At 41.2% G+C, this 21399-nt stretch overlaps 2 protein-coding genes across 4 annotated transcripts in view; one reads left to right on the top strand and one right to left on the bottom strand.

The window, feature by feature from the left end:
- Positions 1-1667, top strand: part of LOC123986172 (mitochondrial intermediate peptidase-like) — a 33522-nt gene extending 31855 nt beyond the window's left edge. The window contains exon 19 of the mRNA XM_046074292.1: positions 1123-1667. Within this exon, the coding sequence (XP_045930248.1) occupies positions 1123-1223 (101 nt within the window). The 3' untranslated portion in view covers positions 1224-1667. The remainder of the gene's footprint in view (positions 1-1122) is intronic.
- Positions 1668-3039: 1372 nt separating this feature from the next.
- LOC123985588 (tumor necrosis factor receptor superfamily member 19-like) lies at positions 3040-21143 on the bottom strand. Of its 3 annotated transcripts, none has more exons than XM_046073227.1 (10): positions 20944-21143; positions 20164-20249; positions 19359-19472; positions 14198-14376; positions 13935-14020; positions 7187-7351; positions 5838-5966; positions 5546-5648; positions 4363-4652; positions 3040-3764 (listed from the first exon to the last, which is right to left on the bottom strand). In XM_046073227.1, the coding sequence occupies exons 2-10, from the start codon at positions 20227-20229 to the stop codon at positions 3760-3762; spliced, it is 1137 nt and encodes a 378-aa protein (XP_045929183.1). In that variant the 5' UTR covers positions 20230-20249; positions 20944-21143; the 3' UTR covers positions 3040-3759. The 3 variants fall into 3 exon arrangements, with proteins under 3 accessions (XP_045929183.1, XP_045929181.1, XP_045929182.1); XM_046073225.1 differs by having other exon boundaries at positions 20164-20255; positions 20944-21142; XM_046073226.1 differs by lacking the exon at positions 20944-21143 and adding an exon at positions 20395-20528 and having other exon boundaries at positions 20164-20255.
- Between the last annotated feature and the right edge of the window lie 256 nt (positions 21144-21399).

The following is a 21399-nucleotide window of genomic DNA, read 5'->3' as shown; positions in this document are numbered from 1 at the left end:
GTGTGTGTGTGTGTGTGTGTGTGTGTGTCCATCCATATCTTGCGGTGTGTCCATGCGTTCTGGATCGCTGTGTGAAACTATTTGCGTGTCCATTCATGCGTGCCTGTGCAGACATGCTTGTGTTCGATTGAGTGTGTGTGTTCAAGTGTGTGTGCGTTGGAGGTGACCCATGCGGGAGGGGGGGGCGCCTATTTACATTGGCAGCTACACAAGGGGAAATGAACTGACTTCAAAGCGGGCGTGCAGCTGAATTGTAAAGCAAGCAAGGGAGTCCTCCACGCATGAGCTGGCAGACAGGCTCTCAAAACACAGACAGACATTCCCAGGGCTTGCTCGACGGCTGCACAGTCATATTTGCACTACGCCGCTAGTCACTGTCTGGTGTAACGAGAGTGTGTGTGAGCTCAGTATCACCCCTATAAAGCACAATAAAATGTTTTACCAGTCTACCTTTTTAGTTTTATTAAAGGCAGAAATAAAAGATGTTGAGAACTTCATAGCTGTGTTTTACTACATGCGGCCTTTTGGATCACATCAACATCTGAGGCCTGTTAAAGGTTTCCACAAAGCTTGTTTCTCCAAGTTTCTGTGCCTGTTGGAGAATGTGTAAAGGGTGCTGTTTAGAAAAACAAAACGTGGTTTTATTGAATTTGGAGATTTACTTTAAAATGCAATCATTATAATGCAACTGGCTGCATATATACTACAAATTACAAGATCCAAATGTTACAAAGAAAGCCATCCTTAAAATACATTATACTAGTGATGATGACATTGCAGGTACAGTGGAAGTCTCAGGAGCAGCAGCCTGTGTCAATGAGCTTAATTGGATTTTAGCTTAATTGGGGATAAAAATAGCACTTGCTTCAAAGGATTTCTTAAAAATGCTCATATTAGCCTCAGCGTGCTCTCTTTTTTTTTAAAACCACAGCATTTACTTCAGCTTAAATGTTCCAAAAAGCTGCACTTTTCCTGTCCGAATGAGGTGAGCTGGATTGATGGAAACAGAAAACCAGCTCATCTCATTGCCCTGCAAGAGATGTTTCCTTCCCAGAGACACATGTGCATTGAACAGACACACACAAACACTAAAATATGCTGCTTTGTGTTTTTGTGTGACAGGGATGCTGCAGAGACGGCCGACCATTGAGGACTTTGTGGATGCGCTGGTGTCTGAGCTCAACCCGAACTTCGAGACCTTCATCATGGACTCTGAAAGCTGAAATTTGCCGCTATGAACAAAAAGTGCACTAATGGTACAGGTGGATGCTGGGCCAACAGATGTAAGACATGGCAGCAGGGGGCACGCTCATTCTTACTAAGCATCTTTACATTTTATATTGCTGGTCTCTCTTAAGTCACATTGACTTATTTGATATATCTGGCTAATTCTGCTGTCAATATAAGGTTATATGATAAGAATTAAAGACTTGCTGCCAAACCCTGTAAACGAATCATCTCTGAATATTGGTTGTTGCAGATTTTAGTCACCACTAATTGTATTTCAACATTATCTTGTGCCAGGCCACAAACCTGCTTAATATCGCAAAACTATTTTGAGTTTGTATATGTTTTTTCACCTTAGTGTATGTCAGCACTGGACTGAAAAAATGAACAGAAAAATGTACTGTTAGGTAACACATCCCTATAAATATATTCAGTTAAAATTTTTGTGGTTTTATAATTTCATTAGTCTTTATTCTTATTCATTAATTCCACAACTACTATCCCCTCATAGAATATCCATTTTCTGCTCACACACTAGCAGAACATTGTTTTTTCCTGATCAAATCAGTGTGAGGAAGAGTACTTAATCTGCTCTTCCTGTCATGTGGTCATTGTTTAGGCTTTGAATTAATACCGCTCCATCTTTTTTGTCAGTCAGGAGTTGTGCAGGGGAAGGAGGAGTGTTTCATGCGGTGGTAGAGAGGGAAATTCAGCACTGTTAGTTTAGAATTTTCAGTCAGACATTGGAAATTTGTGGTCAGCTGCCTCCTTTAACACTGTCCTTGCTTGCCTGGCTCAGATATGAGATCCGAGGCAGGTGGCAAGGAGCAGCCTCACATTGGTTATTGAAGGTGTGAACACGCCATCACAGAGGGACTGAGCACGCTGGGTGGCTCTAACCACACAGGGGCTGTGAGAAGTCCATGATTTCAGATGTTTTTTTTAACCTCTGATCTATTTCCAGTTGAACTTGAGGTAAATTATATCAGCTGAAATTCTGTGGCTGCACTTCAGTTGAATTTAGAAACAGTGTTGGCTCAGAGAGTCATTAGACTTAAATAGACATAATTTCACACACTAAAGTAAGTTTGTCATAAGGAGTACTACTCAGGCTGTGAAAAACAGTGTTACACTCAGTTGCTAGTTCATTAGGTATACCTGGTTAAAACTAAGGAAAATGTAACTAATGTAAAGTTTCCCTTCATGAAGGTTAACATGTTCAGTTTTCTTTTAGAGAGGTGTTGATTCAACTTCATAGCAGTGTTGGAGGCTGCAGTTTGTGGTGCCGTTGGACTGGCAGGTGTTTCTATTATTTTGTCTGTCCCATTGATACAAAGGAGGGTAAGTTAAATAACAAACACGTTGCCGTTTGAAAGACAGTGGTCTTTAGAAGGCTGGGAGGGTTTTACAAAATGACACCGTTGTATTGCAGTACTGAGACGATTATTTTTAGTTTGCTTATAAAATGTGAAAAAAAAAAAAAAAAAAAAAAAAAAAAAGTGAAAACTTCCAGTTTAGTTTCTACAAAATACTTGTTTTATCTGACCTACAGCCCAAAACTCAGATTAGTCAGTTATTAAAATAGTTGACAATTTATGTTCTGTTAATCTGATGAGTTGAATCTTTCAACTGCAGAGTAACATTATGGGAAGTGTAAGCTAAAACCAAACTAAAGACAAGAAAGTCCAGATGTGTCAGCCTCTGCAGTATCAATTATGAAACATGAGTCCCTCAACTCTGTAACAGGACATTACTAAATCACTTGATTTAATGAATGCAATACATAATTTAGAAAATAAATTCTTCAGTATGTAAACTTGTTAAAGTTGTTTATTTACAAAAACAATACGTGGAAGTGACCGTTCACAACCATCAACTTTATAACTGGGGAAAGAAAAGCAGACATAGTCAAGTCTATGTTACAAAAATATTGACCCGATTCATATTTTACAGTATCTACAACACGTTTATCACTTCCTCGTCGACATTCCTCGTCTTAACTTGTTCCATATCAAGATTGTCTTCAATGTGCAACATTATCACTTTTGATACTTTTCTTCACTCCACAAATTGTTACCTTTTACACACAAAAGCTTCATAACACCAGCTGCTAGATCAGCAGTACAGTTTTTGTTCTCCTACATGTGAAGATGGAAGACATTCTCAAGGCAGAGCAGAGGCTCACTTGATCCACCCCGCGGTATCAAGTCAATGGCTCCGCGACGTTTCAACTTCATTCAATTTCACCTTCTGGGCCAGTGAGTTCACATTGTGTGTGTGTGTGTGTGTGTCCGTCCGTCCCCCCCCTTTGCCCGGGTGCTTTGCTTATCCTCAGTGCTTTTGTTTGCATGTATGTACATATTCTGTTGACAAGGGGCTCTGAGTTCAGCAGCAGGCATTTCAAAGAGGCAGTGTGACCACACCGGCTGCCTCTCGTGTGTGTTGGGCGTGAGTAATCTGATGCAGGATCTGGTCCGTGGCTGTTGAGTCCAGGGTAGTTCAAGGGTGGAACACGAGCCAAAGAAAGCCATGTCATCCTGGAGAGAGAGCAGGAAGAGGAACACAGGCACGCAGTGATTAGTAACGTATCTTACCCAGAGCCAGCCAGGGGCCGACTTAAAACAGGATAGTCTAGTCTACATCAAAGAGCTCGTGGTATCTCTTCTTTCTTTTACCAGCTGCTTTTCATGGACACACACACGTCCTAGGCCACATAAAAGAAAATGACACGCAGCAGTTTGAGGGAAGTTGAAGATACAGTGCAATCTGAAACATTGACGCTCAAAAGGTTCTGTAGTATTTATTTCATATGTTCTGTGTTGTCTGGTGTGGGACAGCCCATATTTGTCTTCTCTGCAGTTAGCTCTCACATGCCTCCTTTTTTGACACTAAAGAATCAGAGGATCAGTTAGCACTTTGAGGTAACTCATTTCAATTGCCAAGGGAGTGTCTTAACACACCTAGCAAAAACATTCATGAGGAAAACTGACTTATATACAGGGAAGTGATAAGCAAACCAGGGGGGACTCAGCAGTCTGCAGTTTTGTGTCTAGAGAATGGGAAATCATGCAAATGTAATAACTGAATGAAATGAAAAACCATGGTCTTTTGTCTGACAGCAATGTGTCACCTCACCTTCCTGACTTGAGTGCTGTTTCGGAAGAAGTGCATCTGTCACAGCGTCACTGTATCTCTGCCTGGTGCGCTCAGGTGAATTCTCCTTTGACCTGCACTGTTCCTCTTCATCATCATCCTCCTCCTCCTCTCCCACCTCCAGCCTCCCTGCAGGTTCAGTGTTGCACTGAGGTAGCCCCAAACACTCTGCAGGCTCTGAACTCCCTCTCATCCCACCATCCTCTTTGCAGATGAACTCCACACATCCTCCCTGCTGCATCGGTGCGCCCTCCTCATCCTGGTTTGTATTTCTGGGGAGAGGATTTAAGAAAGCTGCCGTTATTATCACAAATTGATCTGTTCACAAGCAAACCCTGTGTTTTTTTTCCTTCATGTGAGCTGCCTCTGTTTGTTCTTAGCGCTTCAAAGAGTCAACCACATAAAATTATGTCTGCAGCACCTTCAATAGCGACAGAAATGAGAATGTTATCTGGGAAGACTGGAGTGAATATTTTTTGGCAATTAGGCCAGACTTATGATAGAGTGCACAATTCAGAGAACGGCTTGGTTCATCGCTACAGATTTTGAATGTCATTTACTTTATCTCCAAAAAGCTGTTTAGTGTTTACCTGCCTGGTTTAATATAGGAGTAACAAACACTAGCTGATGGGGAATGACACTGTGGGAAGTTCTTTGATCTTCATTTTAGTCAGTGAACACCAGTACGTTCCTTACTTTGTGTTTTACCACTTGAGCTACAGTGGTTATCTTCTACGCTAAGCCATATTTAAGCTGCAATTTATTTACATTGCAAAGACATGCAATTGTGTACATAATTGTAATTTTATTTTGTCTGTTGGGTAGTTGGGCTTGAATATTAGCCAGCTGTAAAGGTTCAGGGCAGTCAGCAGAGCGTGCTGTAAACATTACAGGGTTTAATAGTCATTTCCCTCTGGGAAGAAAAATGTTTGCAGTCATGTCGCTAGATAGTTTAGATTGTGTGTTCATCAAACACATCATGTTATGTTCAGCAGTAATGTAGTACATGTAATATGGAGTTTATTAAGTGCAGGTGTTCAGCCTGAGTTAGTGACTATGTTATTTGACTGTCCTACCTACCACTCACTATTATTTAAAAAGGGGAGAAAACTAAGACTTTAAAATCAGGTGCCTGTTCATTCTTATGAGCACACAATTTCCTCACCCGTCACTGAGGCTTATCTGGGACTGGAAGGGGCTGTTGTCCTGGCTGCGGCCCAGACTGCAGCTCTCATCACAGCATAGAGATGGGATCAGGTGGACTGGACCTGAAAACCACACACAAAACTTTACACAAATGGAAACTCACCCACCTGCCACAGTCTAAAGACACAATGAAGCCACTCTTCAGTATACTACTGAAGTTGGAATACAATACTTTCCTTATAGTCATCAGCTGTTTGATGCCAAAATTCGACTGTAGTATAAAATATCTTTTAGTCTGAAGTACAACCTACCACAGGTGTGTCCGGGTCCCAGGTGACATTGGCAGCAGGGTCTCTGGGGAAAGTCATGGAGCCAGCGTGGGTCCAGGCAGGACAGCTCTGCTCCACTATATGGACAATCCTGGGACCTCAGAGAGGCCGCTGAAGAAACAAGCTGGAGACGGTCAACCACTGAGACATTTAACAACTCATGGCCAGTACAGCAGAGATCTTGTTCCACTTCTATAATAAGGTCGTAGTTAAGTAATGTTTAATAATGTGTTCACTGCTTTATAGATCAATTACAAACCACTGAAAGAATAACTTTTGTGTTGCCAGGTTCTGAAAAATGTCTGGAATTTGTTTTCTCCTCACAGCTCTAGTTGTGGTGTTTATGTGTTGGGAAATGCCTCACAACCCTCGAGTCCATGAGGCCAATTAAAATTCCTTTGTGTCATTTAAAAAAAAAAAAAACCCCAACTGTGTTAGTGTTTTGTAGCAGCTTGAGTGAAGGGTGGGGTGCATGTCTGAGTGTAACCTGTGCATTCAACTTACATCATTACAGTGAGAAAGAACACGCAACTGTTAACGCCTTGGTAATTTCTACCACACGCTTTGTTTCAAGCGAGCTTACCAGGGGAAACATGATGTCATTCATTTTTCTGCCCCGGGATGTTTCACATACTCGAACACTTTTGGCGTCAAGAATTCTGCTCATTATACAAGTTGCCACAAATATGCAACATCGGGGTTTAATAAGGCTCAGCACTGGAGATAACAACTGACAGATGAACTGGCACTGGCATTATTTCATCGCTCTTTTGTTAACAAAAAAATAATGCCAGTGCCAGCCGTATATACTCCTCTTCATTTACCTTATTAAGGGCTATTAGTGCCACTCATTTGCCATGCAGATATTTATAATGCATCAGTATTGTGCAAGAGCTGAAGTTCATTACTGTAGCCTCTAGTGCACTAGTCTCTTCCACACAACTGCCTGCTCAGTTCATCTCAAAGCACTTCATGCGGTTCAAGTATGCGCTTTACGTCCATTTTGGAAATCTTGATTGAGAACAGATTGTACTGGAAATTCATTGGCTGTATATTGAAAAAAAAGTGTGTGTGTGTGTGTGTGTGTGTGTGTGTGTGTGTGTGTGTGTGTGTGTGTGTGTGTGTGTGTGTGTGTGTGTGTGTGTGTGTGTGTGTGTGTGTGTGTGAGTGAGTGAGTGAGTGAGTGAGTGAGTGAGTGAGTGAGTGAGTGAGTGAGTGAGTGAGTGAGTGAGTGAGTGAGTGAGTGAGTGAGTGAGTGAGTGAGTGAGCGCGCGCAAGTTAAATCCTCACTGTATGCTCACCAGTCCTGATTCTGAAAAATTGTGACTCACCGCTGGGCTTCTTCTCCAGCAGCTGTCTCTTGCAGTAGATGACACACAGGACCAGAAGGGCCAGTAGCACAGTGGCCAGAGCGCTGCAGATGACCGCAGCCAGGGCCATGTCCCGCGGGCTGGTCACCACCGAGGGCAGCGGCACCAGGTTCACACGGCCACTGCCTGCAAAGAAGGGCGGAGGGAGATTAATGCAAAATACAGCTGAACAGCAGTTGACTGGTTCTTTGACCACATGACAGCGGACCTACACAGCTTTATTGACAACTTGTCTCATGAATAGCAGTTACAAAAAAGAAGCATTCACGTGCTTCTCAGATGGTCCGATTTCCTAAGTTGTGAAGTCTTTCCTACTTGTGTGTTCATGTCTTTTCTAAGTTGGAATGTGAAAACATGGACACTGCTACAAAGATGCGTTGGTCAGCACTATCAGAGCATATAAACAACCTTTAGGGGTAAACCGGGGCAAAAGTAACACGGGACGAAAGTAACAAGGCGATTTTCTCAGAGCCCTGACTGCATTTGCAGTCCAAGCTGTGACAGCACCTTCAGCATGCAACCCTTGATGGAGCTGCCAAATAGAGTGATTTCATCATCGTTTCCCGCGGCCGTCTTCGGAAAACTGTTTGACCACGGACAAGTAAATTTCTGAAGCGGTACCGTTTTTCGAATTACAAGTTGTCTCTCGTTTCATGTGTCACAGTAATGATTAATCTACAGGTTATTTAGTGCTTTAACACACCCTGAAGTTTGCCCTGTCTGAGTTTCAGTGTAAAAATATATTTTATATTTATGTTATGAATATTAATTTTCATATTGTTGAAGAAATGTTAAATATAATGTTTCTTCAAAGATAAAAGACAAAATACATTTGCAATTACATATTTACAAGGTCAGTCATGTATATTTAATAAGGGAAACAAAATCTAGTTGTGTTACTTTTGACCCAACTGATGGGTTCGAAAGTAATGTGCCGCTTATGTTTAAAGTGAAATTATACGGACGTCATTCTACATTTGTACAAAATACAACCTGATATTGATAGACCACACCTGTGAGTTAGTGACCACAGCAAAAATATCACTGTCTACATAATTTTTTTAAAATCAGGTTTTTCTGAATAATGGTACTTTTGCACCTGCTTTCCCCTACACATCCAAGTCTTTTTACAACGACAGTAAACTAACCATTATAGCCTTAAACCATATGACATGTTCGCTAAAAATGTATATGCAATGCGTGATTTTGCACCATTAATCAAAAGTTTCTAACCACCAACCATGTTTTCCGCCATGTTTCTACATGCATGACGTCACCAACTCGGCAACACATGTACCAAAATTTCCTTCGACTTTGAGTTGAGACTTCAGGGGGCGTTCACGTGAATTTTCCCCAGTCGGGAAATAATTTTTCCCGATTATTCTGACACCACATGAATGCACAGTTTCTTCATATTGTCAGACACTCCTCATCCAATCACAAGCAGGTAACATGAGACAAATTATCTATTTTTGCCTTAAGCCAGTCATCTCTTTGCTGAAGTCTAATTAAATAAGCAGAGTTCAAAGAGAAAACTTCTGAAGGATTCTCTCCATCTGCCACTGTTTCATTCCCCACAGAAGATGATTTACAGACATTTCCTCCCCTGCCCCCAGGCTCCCTCACATGCTAGTCACACGGCCCTGAAAAAAATCAAGAGGCAGACATGCTGGTCATGCTTTTGAAAGAGGTCAGCTATGAGTGTGTAGATGATGGAGAGAGAAAAACATATTGGACAGACGTGCACAGTGTTTTTACGTTTTTTTGTGTCATGGTGTCTGTGGTGAGTTGGTGTGCACATGTACTAATTTCATGATACAGCTGTTAAACAGTTCTTCTGCCCCTTGATGTCACTGTTAGCCCTGCCTTCAGGACCCTTCACGCACTCTCATATAAACACTTTTCGCCTCAAGAATGCTGATTATACATGTTCCCACAAATACAGCACATCATGGTTTAATACAGCTTAACGCTTGATATCACAACTCAAGACAGGTGAAATCTTTGAAAAACTGGCTTCAGCTACATGCAATTATCCTTTCAAGCACTTAGAGCTAAGAAGGCACAGTACACGATAGTAATGCAAACAAGAGTTTCAAAACACAACTGGAACTTTCAATCACTCTCAAGGGGATAAACAGAAGACAACTATACACACACACACACACACACACACTAGAACAAGCTGTAAACAACATTGAAATATTATCGCCTTATAAAGTTATGGCAAAAGTGTTGCCCGTTTACACATCCAGCAGACACAGAGCAACATTATTATTCATTTGACGCTTGTTTCTGGCCACCTGACATATTTAAGTCCAGTCTCGACCCTCCTTTTAGCTCCGTTTTTGGTCTCTACCAACTCCTGAGGGAAATATCTGACCTCTTTATCCGCTAAATGCTCTACAGCTGCAACCTAGAAACTTCTTTGATGAAAGCAGTGATTGTGAACAAATGTGACTATGAGTGACAACCTTTAAAATTACACACACAAAAAAAAAAAAAGCGAAGGTATTTTCAAGCATAATGAGGTGATAAACGTAAAATGATATGTACTCAAATTTACACAGTCAAAGAATGATGAAAGGATTGGGCCTTTAACAGATTAACAGTCACAATAATCCGGTGACACATTTGCTGAGGGGGAATATACCCCCTCAAATGAATCCTTCACATTCAAGTCAAGGAGGCATTACTCAGATAAATCACTGGTGTCTACCTGATTGGTGACGTGTAATTTGAACTGAAAACAACTACGTTTACTTTCTGACTACAGGTTGAGACTGAACCATGACATTAACAAATCATTTGGCTTTTTGCATTTACTTGGAGAAATGGGTTATGAAAATCCTAAACCAGCAGTGTCTGCAGCGGCACATTACTGGTCCTCTGCAGCTGCTAATCACAGAAATTGTATACAAAGAAATGGTAGACTGACTTTGAAGACATCCTGTGCGATAACTTAAATATCAGGGAGCAGTGTTGAGCAGCCTGTGAGTTGAATGTCCCGAATGACAACCTCGGCTCTCTGGTTTGTAGCTTTAAGAGGGAGTTGGAGAAGAAACAGTAGTGCGCCGGAATTCTCAAATTGAGTGACATTTCTCTCTGAGGCTATGTACAAGTAGCTTAACATAATGGTCTGTGATCATTATCAGTAATCAAATATAATTTTCCTGATCAATGTATGCATGATAGGGTATGGGTTATTACAGAGCAAACATTAAAAGTATGCAGGTATGACACCAGTTCACAACATGTGATGGGTTGGGTGGGGGGTGATTATCAGGAGATTCTTGATGAATATGGCAAATATAATGAATTACTTTTAGTTTGAGAAAATTTTTTAGTTAGCCCGCCTGTTTGCTTTTCAGTACATTAATCATAAAGGGAACTGGTTTCGACCTTCTCACATCCAAGAGCTCTTTGTAATGCAATGTAAACATTACTTCGGGCAGTTTTTTTATTCAGCCAGATAGGGGATAAGGGTATTTTAACATTCCTTCTAAAGGGGAGAAAAAAAAACAAAAAAAAAAAAAAAAAAAAACCACAAACTCAAAGCAGCATTCCAAAACTTAGTTTGACCCAGAGGGCACAATAAAGGAGCATTTTTACATATTACTTATTAAAAAGGATTGCCACATTCTAGTGCCAGGTCTTACAAAACTGTTACAGCAGCAACAAGACAAAACTACACTCGCTGCAACTGCTCTAAATAATTAGCACTTTATAAAAAGGCTGTGTGTAATTTAAGCTGTTTGCATTTAATCCTAGTGATCACACTGAACTAAAGTAGCAATGAAAATACACATAAAACATTCAAATCACAGTAGAGAGATTCTCTCAATGGTGTATTGTTTCCCATAAAGTGTACTGTATTGTATTGGTTATCCACAGATGGAACGTCTGATCATCGTGTTTACATTTGGTCTTCACTTTCAAGGTCAAATTCTACTTATCCAAGGTGAGCATCATCTGCTCCGCAAAACAAAGGCAGCCTGTTATCAGAGCCCCAGCAGCTGCAGCAAACACAGATAAACACTGGTCCATTGAAGAGACCTCACCTGCTGACATTATCTCCACACAAACCAGACCAATAAACCACAGCCTTTCATCGACTGCCTGTTGACTTTATGGAAAGCCACATACTCCAAATAAAAGAAGCACTTCTTTACACTTCAGAATGATCTTTGTCTTCTGTCTGTACAAACTCTTAAGAGGTTCTTTAGGAGAACTAAAAGCAGAACTCTGAACAACAAAAAAAAAAAAAAAATACTAAAAGATACATTTCTGTTCAGGATGTTCTCTTTGGTGTATAAAGTTAAGAGCTATGAAAACACTTTTATATTTCATGTGAAGACATTTATAATGATTCATCTCTTTCTATTTATGAATGTATACCCAGGATTGATTGACTCCCTTCAGAAGTTGTTCTTTATCTAAATGTTTATTTGATTTCAAATGTGAATTATTAGAAATTAGCATGTTGTTTGAAAGATAAGTAATTATAATTTTAACTTTTAGTGCCTATGACAGTGTTAGTTCAAACAGACAACATATTAAAATCACCATTTTGAATTATTTTAAATTGAAACTGTACATGACTGCTGGAATGATTTATAACAGCCAAAGCATTGTGTTTGTGGTAAAACATTTTACAATCGTCACGTCTTGTAATGTAAACACCAAACACCATTAATGCTGTGAGGTTGTGGTTTTACAATTGCATGATAACTTGGTTATGACAGCAGTAAGGACAAACTGATCTGCAACCAGCAGAGATCATCATTCCAGCTCAGATGAGTGGCTTTTGAATACTGAAAGGCTGGCAGGACAATTAGGACTTAGAAATGTCTCCAGTACCTTGCCAGCCTGGTATGTTTTGTGCCATCTGTGGTGAGAACCGATTGCATGAACCTTCGAAGTCAGAGAGCGAATACAGATGATGTTTTCTTCATGTTACAAGGAAGGACAGAAGTTTGTTGGATCATGTTTCCATTGTATCTGAAAACCATACAGTAGCCTTTAAACATAAGTTGCAACTAGTAATAGTTACTGCTCTGCAGAATTTTCACCATTTCTTGAAAATATTTCATATAAAAATCAGACACGCTGCATAAAATATCAAAGATATCTAATGTTGTATGACTGCATGTTACCACCATCACCATTGTTTTTCTTTACACTAAAGAAAGAAGGATAAAATCCCCATCTGACCTTGGTAATTATGGTAAAACAGGGATAATCTACAGAGAGCTAAAGAGCAGGTAGGATTCTTTCTACTTGCCGTGACAGTGAAAAACGCTAGCAGATGAAACACATTAAAGAGGCTGAAGGAATCCATAAAACAATCTCGTTTTTACTTGGTTCCAAAAAGCCACCGGGGGAAAGGGAGGAGAAGAAAGGAGGAGTGGTTTAAGATTTACAGTCCACCCCAGACGGCGACTGCCTCCCCTGCACAGCTGCACCGCTGCCCCGGGCCACTGTGGCCTATTAGAATGATCTGTCCTTTAGGTTTTCACCACCCTCCTCAAGATAACACTGGAGGGAGAGAGCAAGACTTTCAAACATTTGGAAATGCCCCACTGTGGGTCCCTGTAGGAGCTAACTACCAGCTATGTTCTCAGACACAATGGCCATTTTGTTTCACGGGCCTCCTTCGGTATCAAAATGGACAGGCTAAGGGAGGCCAGTTGTCCCAAGGCAGTAATGCTGTAATAATATATTATTACAAATCTAGACTGAAAGACACTGATTAAAAACCAAACAAGGGATGGTCTGATGAAATTCTTTACATTTGGAGCTTGTGAGCTGCTCTAATGGTCATGCTGCCAAGTCTCTTCCTAAACAGCTGCAGCCTCCTCTGCCATCAGGAAGTCACACTCAATTAGCAAAGGTATAAGTTCACTGGCCTGTTGGTTTTATGTGGAAACATGAAATCATAAGGTTGTACTTAACTACTTACAATGGCCGGAAGACAGACATTAATTGGATCGGTAGTCTAGTGGAATGTGAGTCCTGCTTTGTGGACATACTGTAACACACCTCCTGTCTCCTTTTTACATAATTCATGGGCTGCTTGAAGCAGTGCACTCCCTGTTGTGTTTACTCTGGTGCTGAAACAAAAACCATGTGCAGACTTTTTTTTGTAAATGCTACAGAGACATATTTTGTCTAGAAATATCAATGGGAGGTTTTGTTCAAGGAAGTTCACTCATGTAATCCAAATTGAGTGGTGAAAATGAGTGACATGTTCTGAGTTAATATAATCCAGTGTTGGCAAATCCAGTATTGCTGTATGTTAGGACTATCCATTTCAGCTTTTCAACTGCTCACCTTGTAAATCCAAGCATTTATTTGCACATATAGCATTGCTGCTCGGCTCAGTGAGACTTAGTGAATGAACTATCACTCGCTCCACCCTTCAAAAGGCTGTGGTTCTGGTTACTCCAAGTACCTTGTGCTGGCATGTTGTGTGTGTACAAGGTTTATTGTGGCACTGCAGCCAGAGTTTTGGTTCTAGTGGCATTAGGCTAGGAGTTCAATAGTGTGCAGTAGCTGGTGGTGTTTGCTTTTAGACTATTGTATCCCTGTTGTTTCATCTTAAAACACCACCTATTGTGGGCTGGGATGAATAGCCTGTATTCATGGGAACATTTAACTGTCAGAAGAGGTTATATTAAAAAAAAAAAAAAAAAAAAAAAGTGCTTACAGTGAGGCTCATAAGGAGGCGGAGGGTCCCCACAGGGTATACACTCCATGTCTTGGAAACCACTTAATTTTGTCTTCCTGTAATATCTGTTGAAAACACAAAATTACATGTTTTAACCTTCCAAGCTTTCATGAAAATATGAGCAGCATGCACAAACTCATAGCGTCGCATCTTAAAGACACATGTTGCTCATCTTTGTCAGACTATAACTGAAATTAAATTTCAGTAACACAACTGTTTGGTGGAGATGTCTATCCTCTCACCCCGGCAGACAGTCGCCACACACGGCGTTGCTGATGGTGGAACAGTTGCCCTTCTGGAATCGGTTGATGAGTCCGCAGTCCAGGCAGGGCTTGCACTTCTGCAGGCTCCGGTCCTCTTTAAAGCGACTGCTCCGGCAGGGCACGCACCGGGCATCCTCTCCATAACCAAAGCCACATTCCTAGGGGGATTAATGGGAGAAATACACCGGGTAAGAGGTGGGGTCGGTCGTTTGGGGAGATGTGCAGCTGGTGAAAAGAGAGCTTGAATGTGGACTACCGGGGGTCTGGAATTAAAGAATGATCTTGGCTCACAGGATCAGAGGAGAACAATGGCCTGCCTCTTTTGAGAGTCCATCTTACACTGGCAATAATCTCCCTGACTCTCTCAGTGTGAATGAGCGGCCTTCCGCTGCAAGACCCAGAAAGGCCAGACATTTGAATAATAAAGGCCCTAGGGGACTCCCACTGTTGTATTATCGCAAGTTTATTGCTGCGTTTTTGTGTGACTCCCTCTCCAAGCAGACTCTGTGAGAGTCCTGTTGATTGAGAGGCCAGCAAGAAAAGGAAACGCTTCAGGAAGGGGGCAAGGATTATGGAGAGGTGTATGGAGAAAATAAGATGAATACTCTTTTTGTGTTCAACAATTGAAAGTGCACTTAAAAAGCACAGCATCCTACTACTGTGTGAATGATCTAATGCTGAACCACCTTTTAGGGATTTGTTTACCTGAATCCAGCAAAATCTAAATTATGAAAGATATTTTTATGAAGACCATGGAATATAAGACTTTGTTTTCTAGGACTAAAAAAGACAAAAGATCAAATATGCATATTGTTTCCATCAGTAATCTATATTTCAGAGTCAGATTAACTTCAGATTTAACGCTGTTTTTTGGGTCTTTACAGCAACTGGCAATATAGAAACACGGAAGTCTAGCATAGGTTAGAAGCAAAACTGATATGTGGTGAGAGGAACCCAGACTCAAGACTTATGCAACCACAAATGTAATTCGTTATGCGTCTTTCCTAATTGGTTCTCTGTCACGTCCCTAAAAAGGATATTGAAAGACTGGTGACCTCAATGACAAACTGACATTTACATGACAGCTGATATTACTGTACTCTACAGTAAGTGAAAAGACCCTGCAGGGATGACATCATACATTGATCATTATCAGCTCCATAGCAGCTGCCCTCCTGTTGTCCAGTGTGGCCACACTGCAATCCAAAGCCAGGAGGATAGACAGGGGGTGGGGGGGTGCTCATATATCATTAAAGTGAAGGCCAGCTTCAAACAGGGCTTCTCTCTTCGCCCGTGTCCTGTTTCACTGCCCGGGCATGCAGTCCTGCTGGAATGTGGGCACAAGAGTCTGATATGGGGGTTGGGTTTGGGAAAGCAGGCTGGCAAGAAATAAAAAGGGAGGTTAGAGGCACCGTGATTGCACCGCAGAGTCAGAACAGAAGATGAGAATTTCAGTCCTTCCAGTCAAACACATGCGAGCCTGACATTGAACCCTTGGGCCGGGCCTGGCCCAAGGTGGACCAGCTAGGGCTGGTCTATTGCAGCTGTTGTTATGAACTCTCCATATAAGGCCTTGCTCTCCAGCAGGGCAGGGCACAGTGGGGGGAGACTGAGAAACAGAGGGGGTGGCTGATGAGTGATAGAGGGGAAAGGCAGAATAAAGAAGACTTGGCCGCCAAGAGCTTTCTTGTCCGAGGGAAATGAAGCTCAGACTGAGCCAGGAGAGGCTGAACAACCACAGCACTGAACCCTAAAACTGGTCCTTAAAGTGCTGGAGGCCCAGTCCCTGCAAGGTTCCTCACAGTAGTTCTGTAAACCAACTTCCTCATGAAGGAAGAGGCCCAGAGATGATTTGTCCCAGCTAAGCCAGCATCGGCACATGCTCTGCTTGTGGGGCACCACATGGCAGGATGGGGGCTGATGCCACGCAGACACAACCAGGTCAGAGCACTGAAACAAAAGGAAAATGAAGCCAACTTCTGCCCCTCTGATCCAGGCCGTGCAGATCATCAACGAGTGATCTCTTTCTTCTTTTATCCCTACTAACAAAGCTAAACAGAGCTGACACCCTGCATTGACTGAGACTAGTTAACAGCTGAAAGAAATACTAGTCTGTGGTTATCTGTGATGTTGAATTACTCTGAAAGGTGAATACACAATGCATAAGCCTTTTCCAACACATAACTGCCACTAAACAAAAAAAAAACAAAAAAATTACATTCAATCTGTTAAACCTGCCTGAAAAGACCATCTTGAGTGTGTAGAGGATACAATAGCAGCAAAAATAGCACAACACACAAACTGAGGCAGGTTAACTCTTATACATCTGCTAGCAGTTGAGGAACAATATTTTTCATGTTGCTCTGTAGGTACAACTTAGATTGTGTATAATATTCAAATGGGGATAAAACTATAAGGGATGCAGTCAAGAAGAAAAACAAGCCCCTCTGCTTCCATATTGTACTTTAAGATTTCACGTCAAAGCCACCCGAAAAAAACAGATGCTTAACATCCCATTTCCCTGTCCTATCTCCTGATCTAGTTTGGGTGAGACTGCCAAGCATAACAGCAGTGTGGAGGGGAGAGGAGCGGCAAGAGAGGGGAGAGCTGGCTGGGACCTGAAGCATGTTCAGACGCAGAGATATTTCTGAGATTAGGAGGGAATCACACAGGGGGCAGCCAGTCATCTGATCTGGTAATTAAACAATGCTGAAAACAATCCATGTCAGTTGAAGCAGTCTTCTGTTCGGGACAAAGTACCCTCTTACTTCTTTTGTTTCTCTCACACTTTTTTGAAGTCCCCCCTCACTGTTTGGCTTCTTTAGATACACGAAAAATGCTGCTATGTCTGGCCACTATAATTTTGACCTCTGCTGCTTATACACCCACGTATAACCCTGTTTCTCTCTTTTGCCAGTACCACCCAGAAGTCCTTTGCCCTAGGAGAGTGGCTGAAGGAAATGTTACACTATTGCTACATACTAAAAGATGTTGACACATCAAAGTTGGGTTCTTTCGCTGCCTTCTTTTTTGCCACTGGCAGTTTTTTAGTGGAAAGCAATTCACCCCTTCTCCTTCATGCTTGACACAACACAAGAGACTAAGTAACTTACAATGAATGAAACAATAATGAAATATGTCTGAAAAAGAATAGCTGGTTTTAATGGACATTCCCTCTGTGTGGGTGGTTCTTTTAGCTACAGTTAGTGTGAAGGGGCTAATTGATGTTTGTCAGCCCGCCTAAGAGCAGCTTCCAGAGGCAAACTTCCAGAGCAAACTGGGGCACATTCCTCTGGGATCTCTATGGCAGCTGCACAGAGTGACTCCAAAAGTCTGCTTCCCTCCCAACAGTCAGCCCTGCCTTTCAGAATATGGACAGATTGTCTTGGTTACACAGAGCTCAGATCAGGCGTTGTGGCTCTGGGAAACCTTCTGAGTACAGGTCTAGGTCTCACAGGTCTCCACTGTGAGCTGACATCCTGCTACCTTCAGAGAAAGAATGAGGCAGCCAATTATTAACCAGGACCCCAGGGTGGCTAGCAGCATTCATGCCTGTTGAGCTGGCAGAGGAACACGAGGACTACTGAAGCGTATTACCAACCACAGTGCATGTCTGTGTGCACTGAGATTAAAGGCAACTGGGCTTAAATGCATGTGTGCAACAGATGTCAATGGTGATAGAGTTCCCCCCCACCGGTTCTCAAAGATGTGATGAGTGTTATTTTCAGACTATTGTTTACTTAAGACTGATATTTTTTATGATGTAAGCATGTACATTTCTACATAAATAAACTGAAAAAATAATAAATAACTAAATAAATAACACGTATATTCTTAGTTGATTATTAGATACACCTCTCTCTCTCAAATTCAACTTCCCTGCAATAAAATCTACATTCATTAAGGTTATAATGTTCAGTTTTTTGTTCAAACTGATTATAAAGATTTTTATATTCAACTTCATGGATGTTCTGGGGGCTGTTGAACTGCACTGCATTTTATCGAGAGGTGTCTCAATAAGATTTAGGCAATCACCGTCAATATATTTGGGGTATAGTGTTTATTACAGTAAAATTAAAAGACATGTCAGTCACTTTGGGAGTAACAACACGTTCCAATGTTTTAAATTTCGGTGATAGGGGGTGTTTTTTTAATGTGCCTTTAAACTTTATAACAACCATATAATACAAAAAAAAGAAAAAAGTCTTAAAGCTTGGTACGCAGGTACACAAGCCACTCATGATTGAACGTGCTTTTAACAGCTCTGCGACAGCCAATAATACCAGACCTCTCTCATTTTTTGTGACTGTGCATTTGATTTATTGATTGCTGTTGGGATATGAAGACTTTCAATTAACATAACAATAATGCTTCTGAAATAATTTGCCTATCCCAGCTTTAAGATTTAGATGTTCTGTAGTGTACCATTATTTGCTACTGAGTTTAAAAAAAAAAAAAAAGAAAAGGAAAATGGCTTTTTAACATGTTTGTTTGCCACTAAATGATTTAGTGATTATACTTCACTCACCTTTACATTAATGCATACACTTGCTAAAGTAGGTGCATAGCTGCTGCCAGAGAGGAAAGCCTTTGATGACACTACAGAGGTCTGTTTGTACAAAGCACACAAAAACCTGTGGCTAAGGTGGTGGAAAAAACTGTTCCCAGTCGAGAGAGCAGCAAGCTTAGGCATGGCTTGCTTCAAACAGTGAAGACAATAAGTTGGACAGGGTGCAATGGGGAAAAACAATGGAAGCCATTCAGCTGCAGAAGGTCAAAAGTATGGGTGTGACTGATTAAAGAAGGGTCGGTGTTCTACAAAAGCTAATAACGGCTTGGCTGTTCTCTGCATGAAAGAGAGGAAGTAATAAATAATGTTGGTTCCCTGGATAAGATACATGTTTCTAAACAGTGATGTCCATTTTTTGCCATGAACTCAGTTTTACATTATTTGTGGAGATTTTTTTACCACAGGAATAATGCATCCATTAATTCCTAAATAAACAAGCGACAATATTTTTCCTTTTAGCAGCTCTATGGAAAATGCTCCACAGTACTTCATACAGATCTTCTCTATTAAAAAACTAGAGTTAATTTGGGTATGGTGATTAAAAAAACCCAAAACAATTTTAGCTCCAACCTTTGATAGCTCCTGTCCCGCATCACACTGCTTGCAGGGTTTACAGTTCCCAAACCGGTCCTTGTACTCCTGCTCTCTGCATTCTCTGGTCTCTTCCTCAGCACTCACAGGAATCTGAGAGGGACAGTCAGTTGGTGAAAGTTAGATTCCTGCATTTCATCACCACTTTCTGTAACAAAGAAAGCAGACTGAATCCAGAGCTATGCATCATAATCTCTCTCAACAGTTTAAGGGGATCAACCCCCACCTTGAAATCTTCTTGAAAAACAAGTCTGACACTGTTGGGACGAGATAAGAAGAAACTTTAATGAGCCCTAAGGGAAAATTGCATAGTTCCAGCAGCTGAATCTAAGTCAAAAGCAACAATAGAGGGATCGCTATAACCAGAGACTAGAACGTAGATGGCGAATATAATCAGGACAGTGCAGTGAATAAAGGTAAAATGATCCTCGGCATTGTCAGAGTGTTACCAGCAAACATTTTACAGATCCAACGTGTGTGCAACTTTGCCTTTTAACACTGACATACAGTGCAGTTTGTAGCCTATGCACTTTTGCCCAGCAAAAGCTATTAAGTGGACCATAAGTTTCCTTCACTCTCAAATAAAACAAAAGCACAATACAATTGAATTAAATGGAGCAGAAAATGTACTCTGTCACTGTGTGTGCAGTGTATCTTTCCTTGTAAATGTTCAACAGAGCTGTACACACTATAATAATGGATTGTGTTAAAAGCCTGTGGGAAAAGTCAAAAACGCTAAATTTTCTTGCTTGCGTTCAAAATGTAAAATATCATGAAGCCTTACCAGAGCTGAATATATGACATGCACTGTTAGTAGAAGTGAGAAGGTGTGTTGAAGCATCCAGACCATTTTGATGAGCCACTTATACCCTGCAGCTGGCAAAAAAGAAGAAAAAGATAAACCAATAGTTAACCGAGTTCAACTGTTGTTATGTTGATTCCTCTCGACAATACACACAAATCATAAAGACATTTGGTTTCTGAGGTAAAACAATACAATTTTTTAAATTATCACCAATACAGACGAGTTCAGGTTTGTTTCAACACAACTTTTTTTTTCCTATAATAAAAGCAGGTATAGAGACTGTGAAGCGCTAATTTAAAAGATAACCACAAGCACGCGCTAATTGTAGCAGAGTTAATTGATGCTGTTTGATTTAAGTCCCATCAGCAGCTGCGACAGTCAAGCCCTCAGCTTGAAGCTCGACTGCTTCCCTAGCTTTACATGAGGAAGACATTACAGTTGTAACAGGACATAAAAAAAAATAAAAAGAGTATATTCACCATGTAACAAACACCCCTAACTAAAACCTACGAAAATATCCTTACAATACTTTTAAAGGGACTGTAGCATACTAACTCCTGAATTTTAAGCGACATTTTTGCCCGTTTGTGTTATGGTGTTGCTAAGAATAGCCTACTATATCTTACTAAATGAGTATTTAAAGGCACTAGACCTTTGTCGCTATTGCATGTCTTGTAGCCTAGGCTATTCTGAAAATATCGTTTGTCTTAAGCGAATTAACTGTGAATGTCCAAAACTACTAAAAAAAACTTCTCTTACCTGGTAAAAATGAGCCTGTTGATCAAAGTATTGGCTATTAAAAGTCGAAAGCAGACCGGTGAGAGGTGTGCTGGTGTGTTTCTCGCACCGGTCTGCTCACCATGTCTCACCGTCTCACCCCAGCCCAGCACAGGGCAGCAGCCGCAGCGCTAGGACAAACTCAGCGCACAGATCAAAGGCTCGGGGGAGAGAGAGAGAGGGAGGGCTTTATGGATCTGAAGCGCTTGTATCTGATCTGTGATCAGCCTGCCGACATCAAAGACCCGGTCCCACGGAGAGCCAATCACACAGCGCTGAATGCAGCTCAGTCCTGAAAAGTATTCCTAGTGTGATCAATAACAGCCTTTCTATTATTCAGCTGGGTTATGGCTTAGAATGAGTGTAGCAGTTTAACAAATGTCGAAACAGAAGAGGACAAGAGTTACTCCGCTTTGAAAGCCTCTCTCTCCCCAGTGT

Source organism: Micropterus dolomieu, linkage group LG17 (genome assembly GCF_021292245.1).
Source record: "Micropterus dolomieu isolate WLL.071019.BEF.003 ecotype Adirondacks linkage group LG17, ASM2129224v1, whole genome shotgun sequence".
Lineage (NCBI taxonomy): Eukaryota > Metazoa > Chordata > Actinopteri > Centrarchiformes > Centrarchidae > Micropterus > Micropterus dolomieu.
Note: the sequence above shows the minus strand (reverse complement) of the source record. Positions and strands in the feature narration are given on the sequence as shown.